Source organism: Convolutriloba macropyga, chromosome 10 (assembly GCF_964194025.1).
Source record: "Convolutriloba macropyga chromosome 10, txConMacr16.3, whole genome shotgun sequence".
Lineage (NCBI taxonomy): Eukaryota > Metazoa > Xenacoelomorpha > Acoela > Convolutidae > Convolutriloba > Convolutriloba macropyga.
Genome location: NC_134477.1, coordinates 35,492,991 through 35,518,336, shown reverse-complemented (window position 1 = coordinate 35,518,336; position 25,346 = coordinate 35,492,991). Strand labels below are relative to the sequence as shown.

Here is a 25,346-nt window from a genome sequence, read left to right as displayed (position 1 = left end):
GGTTTTATTTTTGCACTTCTCATCAGAAAAAGTCATTTGAGCATTGCATCTCAGATTAGATTCGGAGCAAAATGCTGCTGGTTTTTTGTCAGCTTTGTGGTCTTTTATATAATCAGATTACAAAATAAATTTTTTCCTTTCTAATTGGGTTGCGTGTGTCTTATTTTGTAATTGTCAGTTGATCGCCAGATAAGAAGTAATATTCTTCTCTGCCATTTTCCTATTTATTTGCATAAATCTAAGCAAATCTGAGTTCCTAAACATTAGACATGATTAAAATGATTAATTGATATATAGAGGAACTAAAATAAGGATATCGGAACATTTTTAGTTCCTCTGGCACATTACACGATTTTTGCGTTCATTTTCGAATTCTCGAACGTTCCATTTTTCTCTGGTTTTTTTTCGTCTTCATTTTTGTTCATTCATTTTTTTGCAGGCAGACTATTGAGAGTGGACAAGAAAAAAAAACTAGGAGACGACTATTCAACAATAATTATTTTCCTAACCTGAGAAACCTTATATTTAATAGTCAAATAATTTGCAATTTTTAGATCTTAACTTGTAATTCAATTAACTTATATGTCTTGACTATTTGCGGATTATGGAAACGGTTTATGTAGAATTTGAAAACACGGGGTGGGGGAGTTCCCTATCCAAATCCCAACAATTTTGAATACTTGAAGATCACTAAAAAAATTAGAGAAGTGGTAACTTCACAAAGCTATTCTCTTAATTGAAAGAGAGGGTTATACCAGGCCCTCCTGCTACTCTTAAGGTTCAAGTTTAGAGGCAATAGTTGCAAGAATTTGATTCAATTTTGAGCGCCTCGTCTACGATCTAATTTTGTGGAGAAACTAATTAACTACAAAATAGGTGGCGCTATGATTGGGAAGTATATCAAGTTCCCAATACAATTGAGTTCTATTGAGAGATCAATCTATGGACTTAGGAATTACTAATTTGAAGATGAAGAGACGATCGTCGGTGTTCACTCCACAACCCAACCAGACGAGTATCAACCACTTGAAAATCATGAACGTAAGATCTATTGCCCATCAGGTACTTCAGGGTTACTGCAGACCGTGTTAATTGTCTACTTGGTTCGCCCATCCATACTACATGGGTTAGTCCTACTTCACTATTTCAGTCTCCAGAGGAGCACAGCGATCAATACTCTCAGAAACACTCGTCTTGTGGGTAACTACAATTACTCTTTCCTCGGTCAAGTCCAAGGAGTTCTTAACTTAACCTATTTAAGATTGATCCCTGTAAGCCACTTCTATATTCCTAAATTAGTTATGCTAATTTGAGTTCAATGCCAAATCTTACTGTATAGAAATCATAGAACCTATAACTAAAGATGCGAAGTTACCACAGATCTTAACCCTAGTCAGAACTGAACTTTACCAAGTGTATTATTCCCCAAAGAGTTCCTTATTATGTTCTAATTCTTTATTCGACCTCTGAGTCTACACCGACTCCATCGAATAGTTCTAAGACCTTAGAAAAACCGAGTTTTAAGGAAGACTATTACCGCGGAGAATATAACAAGTTGGCAAATAAATGAGTTAAATTAGAATCAAGATTTTAGATTCGAAAAGCTGTGGTCTGAAATTGATGTGCAAAATCAACCGCATTTATAGCGCCAGAACAATGGAATAATAGGTCCGAGTTCAATTTGATCATCTTCTTGTATGTCTTTTGTTTAATGCTTCACAATGTGTTTCTAGGCTTTTGTCTTTAACAATGCTTGTGAAGGTAATTGTTCAGTTTCAATCGTTATTTGAATTCCCGTTAGTATTCCCTTTGTTGCTCAATTTAACATCAACATTCTGGTTGACAAGGTTAATAAAATCTTTAACAAGTTCTACTTTTCACATTCTACAGTTTACAGTTCAGCAACCACCTATATCACGACTCACAAGAATAATTACCCGGGTTGACGCTTCTCGGCAATAGCCATATATGGTTCCATACACGCAAAACAAAACTTTTGCTGTATAATCTTACCGTTTTTTTTTGAAGATTTTCAAAAATTTTGCTTCGCGTTTCAGGAATTTCATGCAGGGGTTGATATAAGCGTGCAAACTAAACACACCAAAACAGTACCTCGTTGTTGTCTATGGCTCTGGTTTTTGAAAGATTTGACCATAAATGGTCTTCCATGTGACGATAAACGTTTTTCACATATATTGTTGCAAAAAACCAAGAACTTGAACAGTTTTCAAAATTTCGACAGATATATTTCACCACCAAAATATGTCCGAGGAACTTATTTCAGGCTTTTTCAGCCTTAGTTTAAAAATTCAGATGGGCTGGTATGTGGTTGCCAAGTTTTCTTGTTCAACATATATGGCTGCCACGATTTATTCATGGTTGTCAACGCGGGAATATTTTAATCAATTGAGTCGTAATTAATATTTGTAAAAAAAAGAACGATCAAGTTTTGCGCTGATTGAAGAGCTTGTGGAAAAATAGATGCTCAAAATTGTCGACAATGATTACCGTGGCTGAAGTTCCAAATGAAAACCAGTATGTCCAAACCGTCCCAGACAGAAAGTGTCCATGTCGAGACCCCGGTTCAACGATCATACAACTTTCTTTGATTTCGTACTAGGTCATATAAGATTCTTAGTAATCATGCTAGGTCATATATGATTTGTATGCATTTTTTGTAGTCATACAAGGTCCATATATGACTTCCTAGAAATCATACAAGGAACATACAAAAAAATTCAAAGACAAAAAACTGTATAATTCTGATTCTCCATTGAATTTGAAAAAATTTCTTTGATTTCATACAAGGTCATATATGACACATAATACATTGACTGGTGCCACAAATTCCAGAATAATGTAGTCAGAGGACTTATTAAATTGTTATATCGCATTTCCAATCCACATTTAATTCTTTGTGTGCGCTAAAAGAATAACTTTGTGGTTTAAACGTAATCAGAAAACGAATTTGACGTGATATGCATTTTTTTTCGTGATTAATTTTTTTTATAAATGAGCATTTAAAAATATAAACTGGCTTCAGAGTATGTCAAAAATTTTGATATTTGTTTGGACTTACTCTTTTATTTTGTGCCCAACTTGCAATTTATATTTTACGTTAGGGTCTTTTGACGGATCACAATGTGATGCCGGGGTATCATATATGTGATGCCCTACCGAATAAAACCAGAAAAACATAAATGGTTAAAGATTTTCAAAAAAATAGATGTCTGATTCTTGGTATTCGTACTAGGATCATATATGATTTCTTGGTAATCATACAAGGATCATATATGATTTCTTTGGTTTCATACAAGGATCGTACTAAGAAATCAAGTATGGACACTATGAAATCATATATGATCCTTGTATGAAATCAAAGAAACTTCAACCCGGGACTGTCTGAGACGGGAAAATCTTATGTTCAGACATTTGCGCGTTCACCAGATTTTTGTGCGTTTATTTCCAGATTACTCCTTAGTGCATTCCCCAGATTTTCGTACGTTCATGCTCTCACTTTAGCGCCTTCAGCAGACTTTTGTGCGTTCATGTTCAGACTTTTATGCGTTCAAATTCAGACAAACTGCAATAACGCTTAACTTGAATACTTGAAATAAGCATAACGTTTTCATTTCGTCGTGTGTTCACCTTTGGTTATTTGAACATACTTGATTCCGTCTGGAACCTCAACCGGGTACGTTTTCCACGAGAACCTGCAAGAGTGATGAATCCATGCTTTTTCAATCACTGTTGTTCACGATTCATGTATCGATTTTTTATCGTAGACAACAGTGTAGCAAATTGGAAATATGTGACTACGTAATTTGAATGTTGTTCATGCCCTATAAAGCTCTACAATTACAATTTAAATGTGGAGGAATTACAATGTAAAAAAATAAATATAATGTGGAGGAACTAGATATGATCTTTATAAATTGTTTCCTGGTGTCACAAATACAATTGACATGGATTATTTACACATTTTTCTTCTAAGCAATAAGTGGCAGCAGAGAGAACATTATTAGACCATATGGTCCGTTTTCAAGTGCCTCTTTTAGTGGAGGTTGAATTGTAGCTGTCACTCCTAATGCAGATTTTTATTTTATTCAAGAAATTTGTGAGAAAAATGAAGAAAGAAGTGATAAGGTGAGAAAACTGAAAAGAAGAAAAGCTTTTATTGCCTTCGATTTTTTTCTTAAAAATTAATTTTTATATCGGGCTACTGGTAACTAGCTGTTTTCGTATTTTAAGGGACCCTGTTTGAGGTACCCTACTCGCGGACTGGAAGAGTGACTCACTTGACCCATGAGAGCAATATTGGGATCCCTGGAATATGGTTGTATGAGTTGGAACAAAACCGAGTGGTAAGAATAACCAGTCACTGTTACCCATGCTTTTGCAGTCTGTTCTTTTTATAGAACATCATTAAAATACAATCGCCAATTTATTTGGCGAAGTGACATTACTGTATACTATAAGAACTTTTATCCCAATATGAAAATGCGAGTTTTGATATGAAAATAGTAAAATGGGAGGTTTCTTCCCATAATGGGATCGTTTATCCCGCGATGAAATCTTTTATCCCAATTAAACAAACCAGAGGAAATCCTATCCCACTGTTACGCCTATTAATAGGAGGCGTTTGAGTATCCACCCTGTAGTAAAATTCAATTCTTTCAGTAATAATTTCCTTCAGTGTAACTTCAAACATCTGAATTCCATTTAAACAAATATTGCAGCGCTTTGATGTGATATCAGTTATACTAAGATCTTTTCTTATCTTATGCGATTCCAATTATTTTCTTAATTAATTTTTAAATTCACATTCTTCCCTATTCTTTAGAAGTACAAACTTTGTATACTCCCAAAAAAGTAGATATTATAAATGGTTGTAAATTTTTGATGACAAGTGAGGCTCGAATGGACTTTAGTATACGACGGAGATGATGACATGCCGGATTTAGATGATTCTACTCGACACATTCGAGGAATTAATGGGACCAACACATTCATCGACAACAGTTGGCCACAACAATAACACAGGTCCACCATGACTATCGACCATGACATCTCCGTCGTATCCCAATTTAGCACAAACAACAGGAAAAACGATTTCAAATCATCTCAATCAGCGCAAAAGAGGTGGGGAAAATCAAATAGAAAATCAAATGAAGACGATAAATGCCCGACCGCATTACATAAGGTACTACGAAATCAAATCCTATACATTCGAGGATACTGACGATGTATCAACCCTTGGAGAGAAATATTCAATCCTAGGCATACGAAATTCTAGCTCCTAGGCACACGAAGTGCTCTGAGATCGATCAAAAACAAATGCATTAGATGCCGAAAGGGAAGAGCCCAATCAAAAGCACCAGTAATGGCAGATCTGTCTGAAACACAATTAGTCTCATCAACATTGTTCTCGAATGTGCGCCTAGACTTTTTCGGACCATTCACAGTAATGATTGGTCGAAGAAACGAAAAGTGTTGGTGCTATCTATTCACATGCCTTACTGTGCGAGCGGTACATATAGAGATTGTACCAAAACTTGACACTGATAGTTGTCTGAACGCAAGTATGCGATTCATGGCTCGAAGAGGTAAACCGTTCAAAATGATTATTGATAACGGGACAAACTTCTTGGAGCTGAAAAGAAATGGCAGAGTATATAGCAGCATGGAACAAGGAGCAAATTGAAGAACATCTGATTCAACAAGGTATCAGATGGAAGTTCAACCCACCTGCAGCACCACACTTTGGAGGAGTGTGTGTAAAACTGGTTAGGAGTTGCAAGAAGGCAATGTACGCAGTGCTAGGCAATCGGTCAGTCAGAGAAGATGTTCTTTCAACCACGATGTGTCTTGGTGAACAGACGCTGAATGCTAGACGGCTGACACCGGTCAGTTCTGATGCTACCAATTTAGAAGCTATTACTCGAAACCATTTCCTACTTGGCAACAAGAACCTTCGTTTACCGTATCTATCAGGTGCAGAGCAATTTGTTGATCATAGAAAGCTCTTCCGACAAACACATGCTTACGCAGACCTGATATGGGACAGATTCCGCAAAGAGTACTTGTCAACGTTGAACAGTCGAAGGAAATGGCAGGCCATAACGGACAGAAGTAATCAGCAGGGTGATCTTGTGTGGTTAGTGGAAGACAGTGACAAACGTGGATATTACGATCTGGGTCGAACAACCGAAACCTTTGAAAGTTCCGACGGATTGATTCGATCAGCGAAAATCCGAACGAAAGATGGATAATACAAGAGGCCAGTAGTGAAGGGCACTCCAGTACTACCAACTGGCGATGATTTTTTCACATATGAAAACAAGGCCGTCGACGTTGGAGTTGAGCTTAAGGAATAACAAAATTGCGTAGGAAGTAAAACTTGAGCCCAGATTCAAAACAGATCCCAATAAATGCGTTGAATGAAAACTATTACTGTGTTCCATTTTAATCCAGATTATCCATCCCCTTAGCGACAAAATTATGCATAGCGAATCAAAAACAGCGGCGTATGCCACCCAAGCATAAATTATTGTGAACAACCTGAACAAAAAATAAGAACTTACAATTTTAAGTTGTTTTGTCAGCCTAGCAACTTGAGCTAGCACATAAACTCAGCAATGAAATTGTTGAAAAAATATAGTCTTGAGCAATATAATTGTTACTGCGTCTTGCCAAAACCCAACACTTGAGCAGTGTATTTGTTAAATTGATACTGTGTCTTGATACCACAATAATTTTTCTTGATCAATATTCAATCTAATACTGTGTCTTGTATCAAAAACGTCTAGAATAGTGAATTCAATTTTCTCTTTCCAGATTTCCAATCTTCAACTCGTTAGTACTCTGCAAAAATCGCAACACACACACCTAGGATTACGTTAGAAACCAATTTTTCATAAAACTTCTCAGGCATATTTTTTGCCTTTGATTTGTTTCATCAAAACGATTGAACTGTTAAACATATAAAGATCCCGTATTGTGTGATCTGTGGACCAAGTTCAATTGAGAAAAAAATCCAAAACTGAGGTAGTTAAAATAGTTAATGCAACGGTAAGTACAGCACAGCGGATATACAGTTACAAAAGCAAACTGGATAAACGAAATATCCGGACAGATTTTGTAACCACTCAGAACGAACTGGGCGGTGTAAAACTTTCGTTGTGAAACACAAGGAGAGCAGCCGTTACATTTGGTCCGTCGATCCTGACAGTTGAATAGACTGCTGTCCAACTCAACGAGTGAAGTGCCAAAGGCATCAACAAACAAAACAAAACTCAACAGGCAATTTAACGCGCAAAGCCAATTAGGCAAAGAGCATTAGAAGTTGAATAGCAAGGCTTAATTAAAACAAATAATCAAAATTACTTGAGAGATTCAAGCTCCAGTCCCAAAGTACAAACGAAGTGACTTCGTCACAGAGTCAAGACATTTTGCATAGACAGGTTAGCAACTGCCAAAAACAACTCGAAGCAAAAACTCAGGAGGTTCAGGAGCTAATCAGAAACAACACTAGATCAAACAAACTCAAGACCATTTATCAGCAGCTACTGATGCTTGACCACTCTCTTTGCATTCTTCTGCGGAAGCGAGCAATTATTCTTCGCGATCCCAAACTGTTAACTGTTAGAACGTTACGAAGCCCAACGACTAAATTTGTTACAAAAATTAAACGCAGATTGGTTACCATGCATTCACGGAGAAACAAACATGACGGATCAACAGAATCAAACCGCAAAATTGACATGCGAAGCATAAGCAACTGCCGCTAAGTCTTCACAGTCTGTTGTATGAGTTTCTCAACAAAATGCTGAACATAGAAACCCAAACAGGGAGAATGATTCAAAAGCATCCTCTGATAAACGAGCTAAAAGGGCAGAAAAACTTGCGGCTTTAGAGAAAGACTTTGCATCAAAAATGAGGCTGAAGAAAATTGAATTCGAATTGAAAAGGAAGGAGCTTGAAATGGAGATGCAACTTTTTGAAGAAAAATGTGCACTGAAACTGGAATACGAGAAAGAAGCTCTTGACGCAAGAGCATCAGATTTTGATGATAGTGCAGCCCCTAGTAATTGAAGTAGATCACCATTCAATTGGAAAACCCGGAAGAACAAAGACGTTTCCGGTTGGATCGATAAATCGGATAAATTCTCCAACTTGCACGATTATGGTTTCGAGCGTGCGAAAACCAGGTTCAACAACAATTATCCCAGGGTAAGCTTCAATCGCAAAGGTGTAATTAAGTAGGGGTCACCAAGCGGAAAGTGTGTCAGTTCAGCCCGGAAAAAGAACAAGTTTAAGCGTAATAAACCATGCAGTAGTAGTCAGCTACCTAAGTTGAAGTTAAGTTCAATCAACGGAAACCCCCTAGAGTCCGGAGTGGTCGAATATGTTCAAAGCAACGGTTCACCATCGCGATAAACCTGACTCAGAGAAAATTAGCAACTTGAAAACTTTATTGACAGGTAAAGCAAAGTCAGCTATATCAGGAATGGGCTATTCGGGAGAGTTCTGCGCTCAGGCGTTGGAACTCCTGGGACGGAAATTTGGGCGACCTTACCTAATTGTCGATGCTCAGCTTAAAATATTGCGCAAACAACAACCAATTCGAATGCATGACTCAACGGCTAAAATTAATTACTCAATAACAGTCAGCAACCTATTTAATGTACTGAAGCAATACAATTATGAGGGCGAGCTGCGTTCAAGTTCAACACTGCAAGTTGCATTAGAAAAACTGCCCCAAAACTTGAAAGAAAAGTGGTTCTTCTTCGATGACGAGCGCCAAGAAGAAAGACCCGACCTCACTCTCCTTGATAAAAGTTTGGCTCAAATGGCTTTTCTCCATGAAGGAATGCAATCAACCAAGAGCGAACGCAAGGAGGATGACCGACCAAAAGCTAACAAGAAAAAACGATTATCAAAATCGTCAAATGTTAGTGCGAGTTCGAATGCGAACAAAACGAAGCAAATGCAAAACAACAACTGTCCATTAGCGGTTGGCACTGATAAAATATGGAACTGTCCAATATTTAAGAATTTGAATGTCATCGATCGCTATGCAGCAGTGAGAAAAGAACGCTAATGTTAAGGATGTCTGGGAAAGGGCAAGCTATCAAAGATTGTAAAGTCAACCCGTGCGGTATAAATGGATGTACCAAAAAGCACAACTGAATGCTACACTCAGAAACCAAACGGACGAGGGTAGTCACGCAGTTAAAGTAAGCGCAGCAACAATCAACCAGGATAACCAAGTTACTAGTTTTCTTCAAAAATTTCCGGTATCGGTTCAGAGCGGTGGTAACAGGTTGACTACCTACGTTTTCCTCGATAGTGGGTCAACAGTATCTGTCATCGGTCAAAGTTTCAAGGACCAACTACAAGCCAAAAGGCACGGACGTTACCTTGAGCAGAGCAGGCATACATGGGACGCAAGATTTGAGGACACAGAAGGTTCCCATCACAATAAACGGACTACATTCAAAGGTGCATTCGATTGAAGCGTTTGCACACCCATCAATCTTGTTGGGAAACACGGCATATGATTACAAGGAACGGAAGAACTACTTCAGACACCTGAATTTTCTCATTAACAGGACATTCAACCTGATGGAAGTAAGCATCATTTTTGGACAAGATGATTACGAAATTCAAAGTCCATTGGACTACGAGGCTGGAACACGAAAGAGCCTTTTGCCGTCTTAACAAAATTAGGAGGGGTAGTCACTGGTCCCATGACAGGCAAGACAAGTCAAAATGTTCGTCATTTCGCCTCCGCAGAAGATGTGAAGGTGGCAGAAAATATCCCTTCATGGTGGGACATAGAAACTTATGCTTCCAAAATAAATGATGTAAGTCAATCAAAGATAGAGCAGCCAGCCCAGAATTTCTTAGAGAGCGCTACAAAGTTTACAGGCGAGCTGTATGAAGTAGGCATGCTCTGGAGTGAACCAGAGCCCAATCTTCCAAAGAACTACGGCTTGGACCTTGGTCAGCTTTAATCATTGGAACGAAGACTCCAAAAGACCCCAATTTGAAAGAAACATATCAAGAATCAATTTACCAAGATGTTGAAAAAGGATTTGTGAAGATCCTTGGTAAATCGAAAGTCAAAGGCATTTTTGGAAAGGAATGGTATTTGCCACACCATCCAGTACTAAGCTCCAACAAACCGGGTAAAGTACGCCGTGATTGCAATGCTGCAGCGAAAAAGGATATTTGCATAAATGACAAGTTTATAGCCGGACCCGATCTACTGCACGGATTGATCGTAACAATATTCAGATTTCGAGAAGGAGCAATTGCCCTAACCGCAGATGTTGAATCAATGTTTCTGCAAGTGCAAGTTCCTGAACGGGATAAGGGCTGCTTGAGATTCCTTTGGCGACCAACAATGAACGAACTTGTGCCAGTTTACGAGTATCACCGTCATTTTTTTGGAGAAAAGATTTTATCAACATGTGCCAACTGCGCTCGGAAGCGAGTAGCGATCTATAACGAGGATGAGTTCCCAGTTGCAGATAAATCAATTCAAAAGAACTTCTACATGGACGATTTCATCTAGTCACCTGAAGAAGCAATCAATGTTTTCAAACAACTGCAACCTCTTCTCTCGAAACATGGATTTGAACTGAAGAAGTGGCTGGCTCAACAACAGCGACGTCGTAACCAACGCAATCCCCGAGGACTTGAGATCAATCAGCGACACAACGCAAGTTGAAGTAGAACCCAGCAAGGAAGGTTCATCCGTGCTCGGGCTTTTGTGGACGATTACCGATGATAGTCTACAGGTTTGTAGAGGTACAAGCAAAGAAGTGGAGACCCCAACCACCCAAAGGAACATCTTTTCTCTAGTTTCTTGAGTGTTTGATCAACTTGGACTGTTTGCATCATTCAGTGTTCATATGAGACAACTCCTGAAGAGCATATGGATCACAAATGGACAACATTGGGACAACTCAGTGGAACCTAACGAAGAAAAGTAGTTTCTGAAGCGGAAAGCGCAGCTCCAAGAAGTAGCAGAAACCAGCACTGATGGAAGATACTTCAGCACAGCCAAGGAAAAATGGCAACTTCATGTGTTTGCCGACGCATCTGAAGACACAATTTGCGCAATGGCATATCTACATTCAAAATCCAAAGAATACTCAGCAGACTTAGCATTTGTAATCGGAAAGTGAGTCGCACCGATGCGACACCTTTCCACACCAGGCTTGGAGCAACACGCAGCAGTGATGGCGGTGAGACTTAAAGAACAGATAGTAAAGGAACACGAAGATTCACAGTTGTAACTTTTGGACACACTCCACTACTGTTCTGCAATGGATTCATAGCTCCCACCGTAAGCAACAGGTATTTGTTGCAAAAAAGAGTAGCTGAGATTTTGAATACAACTAATGTTTCACAGTGGAATCATGTGTGTGGTGTTAACAATCCAGCTGACATCGGGACACAAGCGATCAATGTTGACGAACTTAAGAGAGGCGAATGGCTCACTGGGCCGGCCTGGTTAAAGCAACGAGAGAACGAACGGCCTGAACAGTTGAACTTAACAGGTGAGCAGGTGTGCTTCAGACGAACAAAACAACCAAATGGTTTTCTCAGCAAAGGTTGAAGAAAAGAAGCCAATAATTCAGTGGGAACGATTCAACAATTTCAATCGACCAGTAAATACAAACGCATACGTGCTGCGCGTATTCAAAAAACACAAACCGGCAACAAAAACACTAAGTGTTGAAAAAAGAGAGGGTGCACAAGCAAGCATCTTCAAACTACTACAGGAAGAACAGTTTGCTGAAGAGATGAAATCTCTCAAGGCTGAAAAGCAAATTCCAAAAAACAGCAAAATTCTCCCGTTTTCACCATTCATAGAACATCTAGGGCTTATTTGGGCTCAATGCAGAATAGGTAAAAGTCAATTGACTTTCAAATCCAAGCATCCAATACTGTTACACTTGAAGCACATGTAGTTGAACTATTCTTGCGAAATGAACATAAGAATAATCATCACGAAAGTAGTGAATATGTAAGAAACATAGTTCAGCAGAAATTCTAGATCCTAGGCATACGAATTGCTTTGAGGTCGATCAAAAAGATATGCATTAGATGTCGAAAGGGAAGAGCCCAACCAAAAGCACCAGTAATGGCAGATCTGCCTGAAAAACAATTAGTTACATCAACAGTGTCCTAGACTAATTCGGACCATTCACGGTTAAGATTGGTCAAAGAAACGAAAAGCCTTGGTGCTGTCTATTCACATGCCTTACTGTACGAGCGGTACATATAGAGATTGTACCAAAACTTGACACTGATAGTTGTCTGAAAGCAATTATGCGATTCATGGCTCGAAGAGGCAAACCGGTCAAAATGATTAGTGATAACGGGACAAACTTCTTGGAGCTGAAAAAAATTGGCAGAGTATATAGCAGCATAGAACAAGGAGCAAATTGAAGAACATCTGATTCAACAAGGTACCAGATGGAAGTTCAACACACCTGCGGCACCACTCTTTAGAGGAGTGTGGAAAAAACAGGTTAAGAGTTGCAAGTAGGCAATGTACGCAGTGCTAGGCAACCGATCATTCACGTAAGATGTTCTTTCAACCATGATGGATGTGACTTGTTGAACAGACGCTGAATGCTAGACCGCTGACACCGGTCGGTTCTGATGCTACCGATTCAGAAGAAATTAATCCAAACCATTTCCTACGTGGCAACAAGAACCTTTGTATACCGTATCTATCAGGTGCACAGCAATTTGTTGACCAAAGAAAGCTCTTCCGACACACACAAGCTTACCCTGACCTAATCTGGGACAGATTTCGTAAAGAGTACTTGTCAACGTTGAACAGTCGAAAGAAATGGCAGGCCATACCGGACAGAAGTAATCAGCAGGGTGATCTTGTGTGGTTAGTGGAAGACAGTGACAAACGTGGATATTACGATCTGGGTCGAATAAACGAAACCTTTGAAGATTCCGACGGAGTGATTAGACCAGCGAAAATCCGAACAAAAGATGGATAATACAAGAGGCCAGTAGTGAATCTCGCTCAAGAACTACCAACTGGCGATGATGTATTCACAAAGGAAAACAGGGCCGGCTATGTTGGAGCTGAGCATAAGGAATAACAAAATTGCGCAGGAAGTAAAAACTCAGCGCAGATTCAAAACAGATCCCAATAAATGCGTAGGACGAAAACTATTACTCTGTTCTAATTTATCCGGATTATCCATCCCCTTAGCGAGAAAATTGTGCATAGCGAATCAGAAACGGCGGCGTATGCCACCCAAGCATAAGATATTGTGAACAACCTGAACAAAAAAAAGAACTCACAATTTTAAGTTGTTTTGTCAGCCTAGCAACTTGAGCTAGCACATAAACTCAACAATGAAATTGTTGAAAAAATATAGTCTTGAGCAATATAATTGTTACTGCGTCTTGCCAAAACCCAACACTTGAGCAGAATAATTGTTAAATTGATACTGTGTCTTGATACCAAAAAAAATTGTCTTGAGAAATTGTCTATCTAATATTGTGTCTTGTATCGAAAACGTCTCGAACAGTGAATTTATTTTTCTGTGTCCTGATTTGCAATCTTCAACTTGTGAGTAGTCTGCGAAAATCGCAACGCACACCTAGGATTAAGTTCGAAACCAATTTTTCATAACACTTCTAAGGCATATATGTTTGCCTTTGATTTGTTTTATCAAAACGATTGAACTGGTAAACATATAGAAATCCCGTATTGTGTGATCTGTTGACCCAGTTCAATTGAGAAAAAAATCCAAACCTAAGTTAGTTAAATTAGTTATGAAACGGTAATTACAGCAGAGCGGATATACAGTTACAAAAGCAAACTGCATAAACGAAGTATCCGGACAGATTTTGTAACCACTCAGAACGAACTGAGCGTTGTAAAACTTTCGTTGTGAAACACAAGGAGAGCAGCCGTTACAATCGTGGACATCAAAATTACGACAGGCGACTACAATATAGAATTCTACCAGAAGGAAATGTATACAGAATTCAGTCATACAACTCAAAACTAAAAACGTAGAGACCTAACATAATCTCACTTGATAAACAAAACTTGACTGTACTTGTCAATTCATCACTGCCAATTTTCATAACGAACACAACACGTATGTACAACTTCCGCCTGGAGCAAAATTTCTTGAGAACGAAGCAAAAGACTGCGAACCTACAAAACCGAAAGTTCCTTCAAAGTGGAATCAATGAGCTTGAAAGAACCCATGATCAGCAAAATTAAACTTATAAAACTCAAGCTTTTAAACTTTATTAAGCTTTTCGAGTGTTGCTCCTGCTTTCGGAATTGCAGTATGTTTCTAAAAGTAAATATCTAGAAAATTTTCATAACCATATCATTGTTTGTTTATATTACTGTTCAGATCTAGAAAGTAAAAAAAATCTCCCTTAGCTTAAAACCTTTGCTTTAAAAATTTTCTTTGGCTGCTGATTTTTTATTTTATTTACCAAATTATTTACATTAAAATTGCATACACACTGAGATGAGGTGTACTAAAATGGGAGCCCAATAGTCCAATTCAATTCTTCCAGTATTCACTTCCTTCAGCGTAAACTCAAACATCTCAATTCTATTTAGAAAAATGTTGCAGCGCTTTGATATGTGCTTTGATATAATTAGATCGTTCCGTATCCTATATCCTTCAATTTTTTTAAAAAAAATAATTTTTAAATTCCCAATAATTGACTCTTCAGAAAATCAAAGCTTTGTACACTCTCAACAGGGCTGAGAGTATAAATTGGTGGGAACAGTGGTTCTCTTTAAGTTTCGGCAGTTTGCTCCAAATGAGGGAATGGAATGTTGGAGCAGACTTTTTGTAATCGTTCAAACAAAGGGCAATAATTGATCATCAATATCCAATATGTAGTCAACAACCAGAGGCCTTCAAACGAAAAAAGAGTAAATATTTGATAACCATTGGAACTCAATTTTCTGGTCTGAGATTATCTAGCCTGGCAGTATTGTGGACTCTTGTGATCAACAATTTATGATGAATGATCAGTGGAAAAACCTATAGTCGTATTTGTTAACTCAAAATGGGGTACACCTATTTGGGAATGGGCTTAGTTTGCTTTGCTGATTTTGGCTACGTTAATTTTTCAAAAGTACGCTATATCTTTTGTTTTTTACATGCATTTTGATTATCAACAATTGAACAGACTTTTGGACTGCTGTTACCCAATTTGAGGAAACAGGTTACCTTGAGTTTGTAAAGCCAGTTAGACCCAAACATAAAAAATAGTCCGCGAGGCTTGTTGAAAGTGAAAACGAATTTTCCTCCAAACAGCCATTTTGCGATTTACGTGCTCCAGCGTCGTCGTGTGCTCTTTTCATTTTTTCCTCAAAAACAAATTTGCCAGTTAATTTACATCAGCTCTATTGCGCTGTATTTTTGGTTATACTAAGACAATGCCACTGATACATGATGAAAATTTAGCAATCAACTTTTTACTAGATCTTTATCTTCATATTGAAATACTTAATAATTAGTTCATCTTTACACTGCTCCGATACAGTTCACATTCAGAAATAACGATTCACTGTTTTGACGTATTCATTTTTTATCTTTTCGGGATCAAGAATTTTATATATATATATTTCAGAGCACTGATCATTTAACTTCGGCCAATCCTATGTCAAATATTGGTATTCCAAGTTTTGGCGTACTTGTGTCCCCTTTTCCAAGCTTTGAAAAGTTTTGCGATCAGTGTTAACTTTTATTTAACAAATTTTGAACAAAAGTCTTCAGAGCAGACTTTTTTATTTTTAAATGGCCATTTAGATCTTGGTGTCCTCAGACGTCCAAAAATATCAATGACCTTTAAGCAAACACAAGCATTAGATTCTACTTGACAACATTTTTATACATGGCTCAAAATGTGCCCCGCAGAGGGGGGGGGGGCTTTGAACAACTTCCGAACTACACTTGCAACAATTGGTAATAAGTTTTTTTCGCTTTTGCTTTTGGAGAAAAATCGTATGTTTTCCTCTGCATGAAATTTGCTTAGTTTCTTCAGTAATTTTTATCTATTTAACAAAAAGTTATTAGAGTGCAGAAACAAGTGCGTGCGTGTTCAATGAATAGAAAAGAACATTTCATCACAACTAAATGATTATTATAGCCCGTTTGAATTTTTAACTATCTAGTAATAAATTATAATGATGAACTATTCCGGATAAAAACAAAAAATTTGAAATATGTTTGTATATGAAATTTCTTTCTCAGAAACGCAAAGTTAACCCAAAATTGGTTAAATTCAAAAAACCCGTAGGTAGTCATTATTGACCTGAAATGAATAGCAATCGAAAAATTTTGTCCATTTGCACCATATCAAGAGTCCTTTTAAATTTATTTGAAAACAGTTTTACTTTTTTGCTGCACCTAAAAATGGACCTTTTAAAAATTCATTCCAGCCCTATTCCAATTTGCTCCGGAAAAACTCTGATTTAAAGGTCCTTCTTCTGCTATCTCTACCTCCACGGTTGATTACATTTTGCCTCACCGCAGAATTCTAAATTAAGGAAATAGATTTAAAACTTCGCTCTACCTATTATTTAAAACACTTCTGCCATTCAGTACAGTCATCTGAAAATTTTCACAAATGTCCTGAAGAAACACCATCCAGATTTATTTAAAATCTGTTCACATCAGTTCTCATTTCATGATCTGCGATTCATGTTGCATTCGCTCATATTTTGAGCAAAAACTGTCACCAACACTCTCTAATCAAAATTTTAAATTAGTTTTTTTTGTTACATGCGTCACATTGCCCGTTGTGACTGAAACTTTCGTGGACTGAAAGAGGTGATCGATTTCACCAATTTTTCATATTTTTTCTTAAAGTGTTAGATTGAATTTGCCCTGAAAATTATTATTACTATTTCCGCCAAGAATTTTCTCAGCCAAACAGCATCAGTAGGAACACTTTTTGTTTCTGCATACTTTATGTTCATTAGTGTCAACAAAGTGTTTCTTAGAAGCAAAATTATTTCTTAGAAAAAGACAACAATTTTCGACATCAAGTTTCTCTGTAAAACGGCATCAGTTGAAATAAATTTTTTATGTGTGCTTCACATCATCCTAAAGTTTGTCAGACTGGAAATTGAGATTAGTTTCACAACTTCTAATCAGTTTTTATAGAAATTTTCTTGCCCATTTACCTTTCTACCACATCAGTGTTATATCAATTTTGAACATAATTTGATTTTTGTTCCGACTCACTTTAGTGGGGCAGGAACTAAATACTCAAATGGGCTTACTTGTTCAATCAATTTTGGCCGATCGATATAATCATCGTAGAGAGTTGTGAGTGGTATCATAAAAAAGCCCGTCCAGCGTAGAATATGGAAATAAACAGTTTCTTCCAATTTTCGCTTTTTATAGGGAGTTATCGCGGTTTAAGGTTTGGTGAATATTATAGGCTGTTTTTATTCATATTTAAGGTATTTTTGACCACATTTTCGTCATTTTTGCTAAAATATGTCACAATTGTTAACTTTAGTGTTGTTGATTTTATCTCTGAAGATAAAGGAGTGCTGCTGAATTGTTTGATTCAAGTTTTGTGGCTAGAAGATATGCTAAATTTTTCAAAATTCAGACTTTTTTCGTCAAATATGGGAACAAATTTGCCTTTTAGCCCCTTGTTTCAAAGTTTCAGGAAGTAAATACCTTAAAACTGATGCCATATTCTTCCTAAGCTCGAAAAAGAACTAGTTGTTCTCCCGCTTGATTTAAGAGTCATCTGGAAATATAATTTTGCCCAATTTTGTTTAAAAATCGACCTATTTCGACACCATTTGGACAATTGAGTTTTTTGCTAGACGCCCAGCACTATTTGATCTGATTTTGATCTACCATGGATCCTTACGATAAAAAATTACTAGATTTCAATCGAAATTTTTTGGTAGTTTTTTTTTAAACATTTCCGCCATGTAATTGTTTTTTTTTATATAAAATACTGACAATAATTACAAATCAGGGCTCAATTAATGACAATACTATTTACAATAAATTGGGCGAAACGAGATTTTATCATGGTTTCAGAGTTAAGCTCTTGTTTTTTATGGCTATCACCAATTGATTTCGTTAAAATTTTACTTGAGTTTTGATTTCATTTGTCACACTTGTAGCCCCATGACTTAGTGCCCCAATCAACGACCCAGTTAACTTTTAAGGAGGTATAAAGGAAACTAGACAATTTTTTAATTGTTATCTAAGGTCTGTTATGACTCTGAAAATTTTTGTTTTAAGAAAGAATTGCTGAATTTTTGAACTTTGCCAAAATTTTATCCCATTTTTCGGTTGCAGTCTCATCAAAAAAGGCCGACAGCAATTTTATATCAAACCTAAATTAATGTCTGTAACCGTTTTACATTCAAATAATGTTTTCTTTGTTTTGATACTACGCATTCTCAATTTTTTTATTTGAGTACAATTGCAAAATTTTTGATTTAATTTTGTTTCCTTAGCAAAATATCACATCATTAACAAACACAAATGAAGGAAAGGACACTAGGGAAAATACATCATGTTAGAAAAAGGCGCATCTGGATATGTTAACTCTTTTTGTTGAACAGTTTATGCTTTTGTACTGAGACACAGTTATCTCGCAAAATTTATGATTTTTTTTTGTTTTTGCCTATGATTGTCAGTCTTTTTGTTGTTTTACGCCAAATAACTAATAACGATAGGTCGCAATTACTTCTCCAGGACGTATAACTCAATCTAGATAAAAGTTTCAGTTTATAGCTGTTTGTTTTAATGACTTTCAAAATAAATTAAAAAAAATGATTTTTTTAACTGTCTCCCTTTGGCTTTTATTGTCGTCACCATGTAACTCAATCTTACTAATTAGATGTATTTTTGTGTTTTGTTGATTCAAAATTTTTTCTTCGCTTTTGGTTATACCTTGCGACTGATCGCATCAACCATTTAATTTCATAAAATTTTTCGAGATATTTATACTGTTCAACTTTTGGGTTTTTTTATTGTCATGTCTACGTGGTCCTTTTGCAAGGAAGGCTCTTTGATGTTAAGATGAGGAGAAAGTGATGAATTACAGTTCTTGCAGGTAATATCTTATAATAATAGTGCCTTCAATAGTGAGATGTCGTAAAGTTATTTGGTGTTTGAGCTTTTTTCTGTAATTGTTGTTATTTTGTGAGGTGGTGACTTAGTCTTATTATTGAGACTAGTGGCTTTCCTGCAACTTAATACATCGTTTTTGTTGAAGTCCTAAGTCTGTTGTGACTTTTGACACATTTTGTTTTCAAAAACATATTTGGGTTTTTGAGCTTCGTAATTTTTTTTAAATAGTTGTTCGGCAAATTTGTAGCTCGGTCTCTGCAACCGCAGGTCAAATGCCGTTTCCTGTGAGCTATAAATAATCTTTACAACGGTTTTTGCTTCAAATATTTGTTTTTTGGCTTTGTTGCTACTGTTACTACGAGATTTTATAAAATGTTTGAGAATTAAATTTTAAAGGATTTTTGTTTTCCTTTTAATTTATAACACTAATCGTAGATATCATTGGATTTTGAAATTTTGCTCAAATTAACATTGGATAATGGCATTTCTCAGTTGCTTCCTATGGAGATATAAATGAACATTTTAACGATTTCAGTTGGTATCTGATAACTTTAATAACTGTGAAATTAATTGTTTTCAAAAATTTAAAAGTTATTTTTGAACTTCGCACCTCTTTGCTATTTTTTGTCGACCTGTTAAGTGGTCACATCGACCACAAGTTCCACATCTTTTCTAATGAAATAAAAGTTATATTGTTTTGTTTAGGTTTTATCTGATGAGAGTTGGATTTTGTTATAATTTTTTTTATTATAGACAATAAGTTTTGGTCAATAATAATGTTTGTTGTTTGATTTTCATTGTTTTCCTTTCTAGCAGTCTTTTTATCAACAACTTTTATCGGCCCTATAACATGGCATTATTGGATTCCATTGGTAATTTATTGAACGATGTGTATGTTTTTGAAAGTTTTCTATCTCTTCATCATTTTGTAGCCAATTAAGTCAAGAACCTGGATGAGCGGGGTCGGAACCATATGTGCATACGCACATTGCCGAGCCTCCTTGTTTATCTTAATGACAATTATAGGTATTGGTTATATTATAACTCCCATTAATTCTCCAATCTATGTCTCCCACCATTGTTTGACGTCTTTAACGATTCTCCCTACACATAAAATATTTTTTAACTTTAATAATTCACTTTAAAAGCCAAATGTGTGAATTTTAATTACCATAGGCAAAAAATTCTGATTACTAAATCTTAATGTCGTACTGACGTTCAAAATGTGAAGTACACGTGCGTCGTTTGTCTGTGTGATTAGCTGTGCGTAAGTTAGTTTTGGCCTAAAAATGACTCAATGCTCAAATCTGTAATACGATTTGACTTTGACTTTCCAGGTCTCGGCTAATACTTGCAAACTACTTGGCAAATTTTGATTCGCAAAAAGGAATTCAAGAGATGGACTTTAATTCAACGGTGAAGTGCGTCATAACTTGTAACTCTTATGTTGCGTATGTACTCTCAGGGTTGCGTAGTTAAATAGAAAAATTTTCTTGTTTAATTTTGTTTCATTTTTGTTTTTGAATGCTTTGGTTCTAAGTTATATCAAATCAGTCCGTCCGGAGTTTAGTTTTGCCCTTTTTTGATGACCAATAACTAACTTGGATACACTGAAAAGTAATTTATACAACCTAGTTATTTTATCCCGAATGTTATGTTTTTGTACACATCTTTGTCCTTAGATATTATTTCTTACCAAAAAAAGTGACTGAGGAGGCGTCAAAACCTTCCCACAAACCTAAACTACGCAGCTTCCTTATTGATGTTTTCTTTCAACTTTTACAAACTTGGAAGAGTCTTGAAGTAAATAGTGGATGTCTCAGCTCAATGTCAACTTTTTTATTTTAAAACTGATAATTTGTACTTTAAAAAATTAAAGTCTCGTTTTTAATTTCGATTTAATCGTCTGATAAGGTAATGGAGCATTTGGAGAATCAGCCATTCAAATGACACGGGCAAGTCAACTTTTGTTTAAGGAGCCGTATGTGTACGGAGGGACATTTGCTCATATGACAATTGCAGACCTGTGTCCTGAATTAGAATTGACCCCTCGCGAGGCGCACATGTTCGAACGCGATGACATTGAAATGGTCCTTTCCGGTTGTGTTGGACTCCGCAGCTGGCAAAAAATTGGGTTCAAAGTTGTGGGCACGTTTACCAGGAATTACCCAGCATATGACAGCTCTAACCCTACAGGTGTTATATAGAAACCAATTTGTTTCTATTAAACTTCAGTCTGTTTGTCGTCGTATAATAGCGAATTATGCTTTTATGACAAACTTTGAATATCAAATTTAAGTTATAGAAACACGGGGAGATCTTAATAGATTTTATATATTGCAACACAACAATCTATGGTATTAGTTAACACCATTTTGTAAGCATAAAGAAAATATTGGACTCGAAACCTATAAATTCGGGCACCAAATTTCCTTCCCGGTGGGGTCGTGTGGAGGTGGATACAAACGGTAGAAATAGGCAAATATCATAAACAGGTGTTGTGGCAAACACTGTGCTGGGTTTCGTTACCGGCAAAGTTCCAAAAGTGTGGGGCGTGAACGAGGCTGCTAAAGTGTACCTAACTCTGGATCACCGAGACCTGGATACCGGACTGACTTTGTTCTTCTACTCACCAGAACAAGACTCTGCTGCTACTAACGGAGGCATAACAGTTAACAGGGAAAACTTAACTTTTGTTCACGTGTCCTGGGCGAACTCAACTGTCGATGTGTCATCACTCACGGCTCCGGAGTTCATTTCCGTCACCATAAATGACATCGGTGAGAAATTCATTGTCATGTCCTTTTGATACTAAAAAATGCCTGCGTGCTCTAAAATTAAAGAGCTAAAATACCAATAAAGTGTGGTGCATTATCGATTTTTCAAGAAATAGTAGTTTTTTTTTTCAATTAGCCAATCCATCCAAAATTTAGACATATTATTTTAAGATCAGTATGTGTGGGTGCTCTTCAAAACTCAATTGTTTTGCTCAAAAAGTGCGCTCATCCTATAAGAACAAACGACTGCAATCCATTGTTAAAAGGATTGGAGAATTAGTTACGGGTGGAACGCTGAGGAGAATTGTAACTTGGACCAAAAGACGCACATTCAATGGTACGTTGAAGTGGGGATATTAATGCTGTATATTGTTCAAAAAAGGCAATAATGAAAGTTATCATTCATTCCCGTGGTTTATATTATTCGTGGTTCAATTTTAATCATATTTTGATTTCAAACTTTGATTACAAATTATCCTACATTGGTTCCTTGTTCATTCCATAGATCTATTTCTTCTGTATCTTCCTCGTTTTGTCATTTCGAACTTTTCAACTCCTCACTCATTGGGTGAGTCTAAAGAAAATTAATCTTGAATAGCTTTCCTTCTTTTCTGGACGACAGAAATCCGGGAATCTACATAATTCTGTCTAAAAATTTTATTTTGTAGGAATATCTGATCTGAGCTATTGTTGTTGAGTCATAATATTGCATATTTTTCCAATGCCTAATGCTAGTCTGCCCTGATATCATACTATGCTGAAGATTTTCAATAATTGGGCTTAATTTAAATTAAATTGGTTTCCTTTCACTGGCTTTCACATGCCAACTGTTTTAAGTAGTGCAAAAGTAGGAAACTTTAGAACAAAAGTGAAAACGGTTGAACTTTTGTACGATTAGCGGTGAAATTACAAATTTTAGCGATGAAATGTGGTGATTTTTGGTAAGTTCACCGCTTACTATTGTGTTGAAACTACATAAAATCATCGGTCAAAAAAGTTTCAAAAAGATGTATGATTATTCGTGGGTAATATTACCGGGCGTCTTTTGATAAATATATATTAAATTCGTTGACCAAAAGACAATTCGAGGCGTTTTCTAGCGGTGAATTTATGTTATTTTACCACTAAGTGAAGCGGTAACTTTATGTAGTTTTATCGCATTCACTGCTGATCTCACAAAATTTTAACACTTTCTTCTAACCTGTGAGTTTGTGTAATTTGACCACTAATTTAAGCGGTGATTTTATGTAATTTCACCCCATTAATTGTTATTTTCACACAATTTTAACACTTTTTCCTGATTCAAATTTATGTAAGTTTACCACTATTTTTCTAAAGAGGTGAATTTATGTAATTTCACCGCTACCAGGCGATAAAGGATTTTTTTACCGCATTCACCGCCTGATTTATGTAATTTCACCGCATTCACCGCTTCTATTACAAAATTTTCCGCATTCACCGCTTATCTTACATAATTTTGCGTTGAATCGCGGTGAAACCATGAACTGGGGTGTTCAATTTCTATTTTATCTCGTTTTAATTCCAAATTTACTCTTCTAAGTGGAGAATATTTTTCAAAAGGGGAGATTTAAGTATGCTACAATTTAAATTTTCACCCCCTGAACTATTTCCGCTGTTTTTGACCAAGTGAATTTCAAAAAATTTTTTGTGAGAGGCACGCAACTGCTCATTTTGCCTACAGTTATAGAAAGCTCTCATCAATACAGCAGCAACACCCAACACCAGTGGAAATCTCATATTATAATATAAATTTGTTCAAGAATTTTTTCATCAAAATGAGAATAAATATAATCTCAAATTTAGATCATTTGAGATCAAAACTGGACAGAAAAAAAATCACCACGCTGATGAAGCAGAAATTTGCTACAGAGCTCAATCCGATTTAATACTACGTAATTCCGTGGTCTATGTCCAAAAAAGACAACTTCACAGAGGTTTTGCGTTTTGTGCAAATTGCTGACAATATTTCGCAACCAATTTTGTTTTAAACAGTCATTTTTCACGTTGAAAATTAGTCTCGCGAGCCCCGGCAAACAGTTAATTTATCCTAGTAAAAAGATTAAATTTTGTTACAAACATTTGCAATGAATTTTCACGGTTTTGATTAGGTATTTAGCTTAAAAGTCTATTGGCCAAATTTTATTAGTATTTTTTGAGAACAAATGCAAAGACTTAATTTTTCCTGTGAGTAATGCTATGGGTAAAAGTAAAACTACTAAAAGTCTTCCCAACAATTGAGAGAGAAATTTCTGAAAATAATCATCAAAAAGGCCTTTGTTTAAATTTAGTTGTTAATGATGATATGTTAAATATTAGATACAGTAACTCTTGGAAAAAGATGACGTGTAGAAATTATTTACCAATGTTGTGGCAAATAAAAAATACAAAATTAACTGAATTTACTCGAGAAATTGGTATTTGGCCGCGTAATGTGTTATTACTGTTCAAAATGATTTGTAGAAGTTTTTCAAGGAGGAAATTTTCAGGACAGTCTTGTTTGACAAGACAAAAAAGTACCCAATGTCCCGTAACAAAACGGGGGAAAATCCAAACAAGGATAAATGGTTTGGACGTCAATTGATAAATAGTTAAAAAATCATGGATAAATGGTTCGGACGTCAATTGATAAATAGTTAAAAAATCATTTTCTTACTTTTCTTTTTTTTTACAAAAATAGATCTTTTTGTGCATCAAGTTGACGCTTAGAGAGCACAGAGATGCTGCATTAAAACCTTCCAGCAAAACAAAACAAAATCAGTTGAGAAGAATATCAAGTTTATCAAATCAACCTTACGTTATTCTCAGTTGCCATGCCTAGATCAGTTTCAGATACAACAGCGAAGCTTTTGTTTTCTAACAAAATTTTTATGCTCAATTCGTTATTCAAATTGCAATTTTGGGAGGATAAAAAAAATAGAATTCTTTTTATTCAAAACTTTCAACATTTGTCCATAAAATTTCTAATGATTCTAAAATACACAACGTGAACTGTGCGTAGTAATATAACCAGCATCTCTGGAACATTCACTCTACTTCAATTTAAGTATTGCTGATAAATTATTCCCACAACTGTCTGGATTTACAGGGTCAAGGTTTCAAATTCCGCCCTTACTTTCTTTTCAATTTTACAAGGCTCTAACGTTGACATCTCACTGTAGAAAAATAGAACGCTTTCAAAACGTACAAAATGAGAAAATGTAGGGTTTGTTGTTCGGCGACGCCAATTCGATTGAATTGCAAGCGAGTGTTTATCTATTAATTCGCGGAGCGAATCAATACTAAATTTTGTCGAGTGGAATTTATTTATTTGAGTTACCAAATAAATCTTGATTTGGCGGAGCGAAATCTCACTTCTATTTTGTACTAGTGTTTCGCTTAACGAATTACAGTTTACTTT

The 25,346-nt window shown here is 36.2% G+C and overlaps 1 protein-coding gene across 1 annotated transcript in view; it reads left to right on the top strand.

The window, feature by feature from the left end:
- The window catches only part of LOC142347894 (uncharacterized), a 69,095-nt gene that overhangs the window by 19,985 nt on the left and 23,764 nt on the right, over positions 1–25,346 (top strand). The window contains exons 5-7 of the mRNA XM_075399051.1: positions 4,252–4,364; positions 21,128–21,347; positions 21,647–21,931. Coding sequence (XP_075255166.1) covers positions 4,252–4,364; positions 21,128–21,347; positions 21,647–21,931 — 618 coding nt within the window. The remainder of the gene's footprint in view (positions 1–4,251; positions 4,365–21,127; positions 21,348–21,646; positions 21,932–25,346) is intronic.